General features: G+C 34.3%; 1 protein-coding gene across 1 annotated transcript; it reads left to right on the top strand.

Annotated features, from left to right (window-relative positions):
* Positions 1 to 3,444: 3,444 nt before the first annotated feature.
* LOC143549898 (lysine--tRNA ligase-like) lies at positions 3,445 to 8,662 on the top strand. Its single transcript, XM_077040673.1, has 17 exons — positions 3,445 to 3,509; positions 3,832 to 3,886; positions 4,868 to 4,925; positions 5,026 to 5,190; positions 5,268 to 5,361; positions 5,444 to 5,529; positions 5,617 to 5,735; positions 5,812 to 5,874; positions 6,705 to 6,830; positions 6,908 to 7,190; positions 7,300 to 7,396; positions 7,492 to 7,648; positions 7,720 to 7,863; positions 7,969 to 8,037; positions 8,118 to 8,261; positions 8,339 to 8,390; positions 8,469 to 8,662. Exons 1-17 carry the CDS (start codon positions 3,445 to 3,447, stop codon positions 8,489 to 8,491), a joined length of 1,800 nt encoding a protein of 599 aa, XP_076896788.1. The 3' UTR covers positions 8,492 to 8,662.
* The last annotated feature ends 1,102 nt before the right edge of the window (positions 8,663 to 9,764 follow it).

Raw genomic sequence — 9,764 nt, forward strand, 5'->3', positions numbered from 1 at the left:
ACACCAAAATAATAAGTTCAACGAGTGAGGTCTAGGTTAAAAGGGTTTCGGTTTAGAAAATGGTCTTGAAAGACTTTAGAGTAAAATAAAATGACAAGTTAAATAATTAATCAAAGTTTGAGGTTTAAAATGTAAATACATAAGAACTTGAAGTAACGGTTTTTGAAAGTAAGTTTGTTCGAAATCGGGTCTCGGTATTTCACTCATTAGTTTTACTTAACCTTTGTTAAATAAATATGTGGGGATTGGTTTAATGCAATAGTGCACGACCCCTTGTTAGATATACCAAAACAGGATTTTAACGAGTGTTCGGTTAGTCGGTTCGGGTCTTAATAAATAGTCAAGTCCGAACCCGAAATTCCAAAGTGATACATGTCATGAGATAACTCAATAAAATTTAAAAGAAACTTAACCAAGTGTGTAGTTCTACTATGAAGAACCTCTACGTTCGTTAAGCGAGTGTTTGGCTTTGTCGGTCCAAACTTGTTATAAGATCAAGTTGGATCCGACATACCAAGTATTTTGAGAAAACAATTAAAATTAGTTTCATAATATAGTTTTAAAGAAGAATGAGATTCGGTGACCCAAGACACATTTAGTGTGTCTTAAGCGGATGAACCCGGTTTAGTTCGGTCTTGGTTCGGTCCTTGATTCGGTATAAGACAGAGGATGGTTGCCACATACCCAATAAACTTATTAAATGAACTTGAAATTATAATACACAAATCTTACTTGTAACATATTAGTAAATCATTTTAAATATAAAGCATTTAAACAAGAGTTCGGTTTTGGTTCGGCTCTTGACTCGGAATGAAACCGAAAATGGTGGCCACATATCCAACACCACATAACTCATTAATATAAACTTAAAAATAATAATACTCAAATCTTTCATACAATATGTTAACAATAAAGTATTAAACAAAAGTTCGGTTTTGGTTCGACTCTTGACTTGGGATGAAACCGAAAATGGTGGCCACATACCCAATACCATGTAACTTATAAAAATGAGTTTACAAACTAAAATAAACAAAAACTAAACAAGATTAGTAAACATTAACAAGTTAGAAAGTTAGTCAAGGATTGCGATAATCCTCCATGTAGCCTTGCCTTATAAGCATTTCACCTCAACCGACCATGACCGGAGAAGTGAAAGCCTAAGGAAACAAGGGGTATACATTATATATATGTTGCAACATCAAGCTTTAATCATAAGGAGTTAGTTAGAATCAAAGAAGTGTTCTTGTTTGACTCTTAAAAGTCAAACAAGAAAGAACTTGTAAGATGGAGCTTGGAGCTTAGATTGAGAGTGTTTGGTGAGTATGAGCAAGTTCAAATGAGTGGTGTGGCTTGGTTTTATGAAGGATAAGGTGCTAGGGTTATCTATAAGGTTGCTTTAGAGATTTCCAAGCTTTCTCATTGGTTTAAAGAGTCAAACAAGTTATAATAACAACAAAAAACTAACTTGGTTGCTGTAGGTACTAGACCGCACTACGCGGCCCCCTGCCCCTTGGTGGCCGCGCGGCACGGCACCCCTTGGGGTGGGGTTGGTCTCCAACTTTGATTGTTTGGCAGATTTGGTCCCTGCAGTTCGTTTCGAGTTGTTTTGAGCGTTATAAGAGCATTTTAAGAGATGTAAAAGGTGTTTTCACGATCTGACAAGCGTGAGATGATTATGAAACATAAAATCTATCATTTTAATAATATCTAAGGGTTCGGGATACGAATCGGCTCGGTTTACAATACGAAAGCAAAAACGAATCGAATCGGAAAATGACGAATGTCACAATCTACGTTTCAACCAACCGTCGACCACCTTAACTAGCACCGCCACCCGCAACCAACTTGCCAGAACCTGCAACTTCGAAGAGAAAGTGAGAAAATCAGATCTAGACTCATCGAAACCGTTGGCAATGATTTACGACGATGATGGCAAACGTGTACGATGACAATGTTGAACGCCAGTGATGGTTAATGCGGTGATTTTTCGGTGGTGAATTTTAGGGACGAAGACTTTGGGAGTTAATTCTTTTGGTTTTTTAAACTAATTGTATTTTGGTAAATAAATTAAGGGTAAATTAGTCAACAATAATATAATTTTTAATGATATGGCTAAATATGTAATATGTTTGGTTTAGTGAGGGGATACATGTAATTGAATTTTAAGGGTTGAGTAAATATGTAATCAGATAATTTAGGAATGGATACATGTAAATGTCTCTAAAAAAATTACTTCGTAAATTGGATGCATATTAGAGTTTTTTTTTCTTTTTTTTATATCTTCTAATAATGTATAATAGTATAATATGTAAATATTTATTTTTATAAAAATGTGTAGATAATATAAATAAAGTTTAAAAAAGTGAATAATTTAATCATATAAAAATCTATAATATATATAAACGAAAACATAAAAATCTTACGTGTCGCGATGTGGTCGCTCCCCCTTTTTTTGAAGTCACTAGATTTGTTTGATTTTTAAATGGAGGCTTCTTATGCATTTGACCCGAATTCATGGGTATGGGTCTTATCAAACCCAAATATATTTTAAACGGGTTATAACATCTCATTAAATTAAAAACTAATCTCACCATATATTTGATATAAAAATCTTATAAAGTAGGGATATACTAAAATTTAATATTTGATTTACTTAAAAAAATATATATATTATTTGAAATTAAAAAACCAATTTTATAGTAAAAAAAAACGGGTCTTGGATCTCATCAAATCCATATAGCTTTTAAACTGGGTTATAACATCCCATTTATTTGTGAAACAATTTATCATTAAACTCTAGGTATATATTATTAACTTTTATATAATAAAAAATTAAAAATAAATAAATACTAGAAACAAATAATATAAAACAACCCCGTAATACGGTATATAAAACCTAATACAATATAAATAAAGTGTAAAAGGAAAATGAATAATTATTAATATATGTCATACAATTAGTTTTAAAGGAAAAAATGATAAATATTAATCACAAACTGATACAATTATTTTTACTTATATATAATTTTTTATACTTTGTCGCCGCACCATAAAACTCTACACCTGCACCGGAGGAATCAGAAACATTAAGCAAGAAGTGAGTGCTAATTTACGCTTTTAGCCTTTATTGTTAGTCGGCCGGTGACGATTATACGTAATATTTTCTAATTTTGACCAAATAGCAATTAATAGGCGCTAGTCGTTCGATGGGGTACCGACCAGCAATTAATTGGATTGGAATTTATACGCAATATATATATATTTTCTAACATACATACATTTACTAACTTTTATAGATTAATTTTTCATTTACTAATTTTATAATTGAAAAATTAATTTTTCAATTAATTATTTTTTTTTTGTTCTTTCAATGTGGTGAAGTGGTAATAACTTGGGTTTCTTAATCAAACTCCACTAACAACACTTTGGAACTTTGGAGGGGACATGGCTGACTCAATGAAAGAAGACTTGGTCTTTGTGATCTCAAGTTCGATTCTGAGGGCGTCCGGGTTTTATCACAAGTGGGCCTACGGGTGGGAGGGTTTTCCCCGAAATTGGAGATACTTTGGAGGCGCTTAAGGGCTCCTTGCGACTGGGTTGGGCCAGCTGGCGGTGACCTTTTGCCATTGGGTCACCCCGTACGAAGTACGTGGACAATTCTGTTTGTTGGCCGTTCAATTTTTTTTTTTCAATTTTGACTGATTTTGACCAAACAGCAGTTAATTGGCGCTAGTCGGCGTGGGGCACCGACTAGCGTTATTGGCGCCTAAGCAGGATTTTTACAACCATTGTTACGTGATTCTAGTGTTTAATTGTTTGAAATTTGTGAAGTGCTCAGAAGAAGGTGCAGAAGAACAATCGTAAGGAAGATGAGAAGAAGAAAAAGGTGAATTTGTCTGCTTATTTCATGCTTTAGGGTTTAAACGTTGTGTTTTTGGTTTGTAGGCTGAGAATTATAGGTTGTGTGAACAATAGAAAGCTAATTGAACTGTTGATGTTTTGAAGTTAGGGTGTCTGGAGTTGAATCAACAGTTAAACAGAGTCTAAATTTGATTGTTGTGGATATTAGAATAATAAAAGGTTAATTTTAGGCAAATTGGATTTTAACAATCCTACCTGTGATTATTATTGCCGCCAGTCCCCCCTTTTGCACTATCTTTTTCTCATTGGACCTCCGTTAGAAAAAACTTAACTCCGGTTATTTTCGTCCGCATTTCAAATTGATGTTTTAGGGCTTTTGTTTGAAAGGAGATACGAGTCGATTAATGTGAAACTTACCTCGAAATGATGCTCCAAACGGTGGAACAGTGCTTCAGTTTGGTGTTTGAACTTCCAATTAATCTAGCCGATTGTCTTTGGACTACTGTTTCAAGGTAATCGACTCGTATCTTCTATCCGATCAAAAGCATTAAAGCATGCGTTTGAAATTCGGTTTATTAACGGAGGTTCAATGAGAAGTGGAACTGGTGGCAAGAATATTCACAGGTGGGATTATTACCGGCCAACTGCAAAAATGTGGGATTATTGAAATCCAATTTGCCTTATTTTTATTATTAACTTATTAGAAACATGATTTGTTCTTTACTTTATTACTAGCTTATTAGAAGCATAATCTGTTTATCATAAACTCAAATATTTAGGAGATAAAAATTTTCTTTATTGCTTTGGTTCACAATTCTATATTTTGTACAAAATTATAACTTTAATTCTTTATTATATATATGGGATCATAGTCAGATACTACAGACTTTCACATAGAAAGGTGTAAATAAAGTTTCTAATTCACTGAATCATGATTCCAATAGTAATGAATTTTAGCATTATAGTCTACTTACAGGATAATATTATATCATTGTTTTTGTTTTAGGCTGCTACCATGCAAAGACCTGCTGCCGCAGATGATGAAGATATGGATCCAACAGTATGTTTTTTTCTTGATTATATATTTTACTGATACTAATTCAACACTGTTTTAAACCATATGCCCATAAATCATTATCATACACGTTTCTTGTATCATTGCAGCAATATTTAACAATCGGTTGCAAACACTTGCTGATCAAAAGGCAGCAAACATAATAGTATATCCTCACAAGTTTCATGTCTCGATTTCGATTCTTGAGTTTATAGAGAAGTATAAAGATTTAAAGGATGGGGAGCATCTGGAAGATGTTGAAGAATCATTGGCTGGTGAGTATAATTTGATACATATATTGTTATAATATATCTACAGAGGTGTTGATTGTTGATAAGTACCATCTTATCAGGGAGATTGATGAACAAACGGTCTTCTTCATCAAAGCTGTTTTTCTATGATTTGCATGGTTCTGGTGGAAAAGTACAAGTTATGGCTGATGCAAGGTAACTATTACTAACTACTTACTTCATATCTGTTTATATAATTTACGAGGTTTTTTCAGTTACTGAAACACCGTTTTCGCAGGAGGTCTGAGTTGGATGAAGCAGAATTCTCCAAGTACCATTCTGGTGTGAAACTTGGAGATATTGTTGGTATTGCCGGGTTTCCAGGTGTGCAATTATAACTTGCAATTATGATTTCTTGAAGCATTGTTTATCAGTGTTATTAAGATCAAGATTTGTTTTTTTTTGTTGCAGGAAAAAGCAAAAAGGGAGAGCTGAGTATTTTTCCAAAATCGTTCACGGTTTTATCACATTGTCTTCATATGCTGCCAAGGCAAAAAAGTGCAGCTGCTGCTAATAATGCCAATGTGAAGGTAAAAACTTGTTATAAATGGTTATATGGTTCTGTTTCATTTTTTAATGACTTGAAGTTGCATCATTAATCTACAGAAAAATGATGCATGGACTCCAGGAAGTGGAAGAAATCTTGATGCATATATATTAAAAGATCAGGTATAAACTAATAACTACTGCTGCAACTTTTAAAGCGTGTAAAGTCGATGAGTTGACCAAGAAGGAATTGGTGAAAATTGGGTTGGAAGTCCCCTCCTAAATAATTTCTTCAGAATTTTTACATTATCATGGAATATATTAGTATTTATAACTATATATAAAGATAGAATACAATAATCCTTAACGTACCTTAACGTACAAAAATACCTATATTCACGAAATTGATTGATGAAATCACATCACAAAATCTCAAAATCATCAATACATATCCAATTAATCATCGATTCACCGAAAAAAACAGATTTGGATTGTTAATCAATCGATTTTTTACTTTTCTTTACGAAACCCGTTTTGAGCGTATTACAGTTTCTTGAGCGTTTTTTGTATTTTGGCTTTTGCGCTTTTTTGTTTTTTGGCCTTGAGCGTTTTGTTTCCCTTTGATCGTTTTGTTTTTGCCTTGAGCATAATTCGCGTACATCTTTGTACGTTAAGGATTATTGTACGATATCCTAACTCAAACTATATATGGCGCTAATTTATAATGTAAGCATCAAATGTTTTTGTCAAAAGTGTTTCAGACGAAATTGGTTCGACTCAACACATTTCAGTTAGGTCGGATCATGGTTTGAACCATGAGAACCGAGGAACCGAACCTTGAGAACCATATAGACCAACCCGTTTTTTAATAAGGGTTCCATTCTCGGTTCTGAGTTTTAGATTAAAATGCAATTGTCAATTCTGTTTCAAAGTACACTAAAATTGCCGTTTTAACTCGTTTTTTTTACTTATATGCACACTTGCTAACCCTATTGATGCGTATTCTGTGGTAGGAAACGCGATACCGTCAACGATACTTAGATCTAATGGTAAACTCAGAAGTCAGACACATATTCAAGACTCGGTCAAAGGTCGTATCTTACATTAGACGTTTTCTCGACAATCTCGACTTTCTGGAGGTAAACTCGACTATTAACCAACTGTTCCTTGATTAGTTTGTTCTCTTTGTCTAATTATTAATTTTCTTTTATCAAAGGTTGAAACTCCCATGATGAACATGATTCCTGGTGGGGCTGCTGCTCGCCCGTTTGTGACCCACCACAACGACTTAAACATGACGTTGTATATGCGTATTGCTCCTGAACTGTATTTAAAGGAGCTTGTTGTTGGTGGACTTGAACGTGTTTATGAGATTGGAAAACAGTTTAGAAACGAGGGGATTGATTTGACGCATAACCCTGAATTCACAACGTATGAATTTTATATGGCATTTGCTGACTATAATGATTTGATGAAGTTAACTGAACAAATGTTGAGTGGTAAGTTTTAATTTTATTATACATTTTCTTTTATTATTTTTATAGTTATATTTGAACTCATCTGTGTTGTTCGGTATGGATCTATGGTCACTAACACGCAATGAACCAGGCATGGTGGAGGAGCTGACAGGTGGCTACAAAATCAAGTATCATGCTAATGGGTTAGATAATGACCCTATTGAGATCGACTTCACACCTCCTTTCAGGTCATTTGTTTGCATAACTTTCTTTATTGTGCCACGTTTTTTTTTTACTTTTTAAGCGTCAACTCGTTTTACTAACTTGATTTAAATGTTTTCAGAAGGATTGATATGATTGAAGAATTGGAGAAGATAGCAAATCTTAACATACCCAAAGACCTTACAAGTGATGAAGCCAACAAATATCTTGCTAATGCATGCACCAAGTTTGATATTAAATGTCCTCCACCTCAAACAACAACACGTTTGCTCGATAAGGTAATTGATTTTATTTCTTTATAATAATTTTTTACCGCTCGTTATATATTCTTATTTTTTTTATCGTGCAGCTTGTGGGACACTTTTTGGAGGAGACGTGTGTTAATCCTGCTTTTATAATTAACCATCCTGAGATAATGAGTCCGCTTGCAAAATGGCATCGATCTAAGAAAGGCTTGACTGAACGTTTTGAATTGTTTATCAACAAGCATGAGGTACATTTATGTCCATTTTTTTTTCAAGTTTTCTATAAGAATTAACATGTCAAATATGATTATTAACATATATATTTTAATAATAATTTATTTTCATTTCTTCAGCTTGCCAATGCGTACACTGAACTCAATGACCCCGTGGTTCAACGCCAGCGATTTGCAGATCAACTAAAGGTACGGCATGATTTATTATGGGAGCGTGTCGGTGTTTTATGACTACTTATACATGCATTTCGATTGTGAAAACTTTTCAGGATCGACAATCAGGAGATGATGAGGCAATGGCTTTAGATGAGACGTTCTGTACGGCTCTTGAATACGGTTTACCACCAACTGGTGGTTGGGGTTTGGGTATTGATAGGCTTACAATGTTGCTCACCAATTCACAGAACATCAAGGTTTGTGCATCATATTCGTTTTGGTACTTGTTTTTGGGAGTTAACTTAAACTTAAGTTTTCGTGTTCTGCCAAACAGGAAGTACTACTTTTCCCAGCCATGAAGCCACAGGACGAACTACCCGTCAAAGGTATAAACACAAGTTCTGTTTTTGTGTGCTTTAATTGTTAATAAGTATTTGACAAATTAACGGTTAATGATATTGCAGCTGTAGAAAACCTGAAAATCTGAGCTCATATATGGATGGCATCTTCAGTTTTGCCGGTTTGAGATTATCCACCGAATTTTATTCACAACGATTCATGCTTGATTTATCATGTTTTAATAGTTGTAAATCAAAGCAAACTAGTATGCTTTGGTCTATAATTGTTGGTTATGCTTTACAATTAAACTAGTGTTATTTTTTTTTTTTACTTTAGTCTAATATCTGGTGATATTTACACTTTTAAAAGTGAAGTGTCAACACCAAGAGAACCACTGAGTAGCATTTCGAATGGTAACAATTTATTTATAACGCTTTAATACAGTAACGTATATTTAAATTTTATTTGTTATGATATTAACTTCAAGTTAAAGCTAACATCAAAGGATACAATATACTACAACCGTGAACAAGTAGTTCTACCCAGCGCGTTGCGGCAGAGCGAGTTAAATGCGTTACATGTTCTAAAGCTATCATGTTTTGCGACGAGCACGTGACGAGAGTAAGTTGATATCGGTTCGATTCGTTATGGTAAAATTTTTGCGGCAAAAGTTTCTTACCAAAGTTGATGGGCCAAAAAGTAAATATATGAAACAAAACTTGAGAGGTCAAATAAATACAAGTGTAAAAACCTTTATGCCAAAAGTCTAATAAACCAAAGTTAATTATTTGAAAGTATTGTGATAAAATTATAAGAAAAAAACTTTAGTGTTTACTTTTTAAATGCATATATAATACTTGTGCAATGGTTAGTTGTACATTAGGTAGGAAGATTTGAACATTGATGAATAGTAAATGTGTGGCTGTAGGAAATAATGGTTATAACACACAGACACACACAAGCAGAAAACCCGCGCTATGCGGCGGCAAGAATTTTGCAACATGATGCTCCTTTTCAGTTAGTGTATCATCCTGTCATGATATATTGTATATCACGTCTGTTACGATTATATATTCACAGCTACGGTCCAGAGAAATCGTCGATTTGTATATCACGTCTGTTACGTATTCTTTTAAAAAACCCACTTACTTCACTTACCACCTACATCCTAAAACCCTAGATTTCAAACAACAAAAAAACACCATCATCCACCACCACCACTCCATAGACCACCGCCACCACAACCACAACCCGTTTCCCATCACCGCACCCACCTCCAGCTTGCCGGAAAAACGTACCCATCTCCTTCTCGCCGGAAAAATGCACCTCATGTTCGCCGGAAAAACGAACCTCCTTCTTGCCGAAAAAACACACCTCCTTCTCCCCGGAAAAACACATCCAAACACCGCACCCACCTCTAA

This window comes from Bidens hawaiensis, unplaced genomic scaffold, assembly GCF_021521415.1.
Source record: "Bidens hawaiensis isolate Kalapana, Puna unplaced genomic scaffold, B.hawaiensis_p1.1 tig00015855_1, whole genome shotgun sequence".
NCBI lineage: Eukaryota > Viridiplantae > Streptophyta > Magnoliopsida > Asterales > Asteraceae > Bidens > Bidens hawaiensis.

What these genes read in the sequence shown, in the direction of transcription:
- LOC143549898 (XM_077040673.1), top strand. Translation starts at nt 3,445, where the DNA reads ATGGCTGACTCAATGAAAGAAGACTTGGTCTTTGTGATCTCAAGTTCG. An exon ending in TGGTATTGCCGGGTTTCCAG is followed by an intron (nt 5,530 to 5,616) that starts GTGTGCAATTAT and finishes TTTTTGTTGCAG; the next exon opens with GAAAAAGCAAAAAGGGAGAG. An exon ending in CATATATATTAAAAGATCAG is followed by an intron (nt 5,875 to 6,704) that starts GTATAAACTAAT and finishes ATTCTGTGGTAG; the next exon opens with GAAACGCGATACCGTCAACG.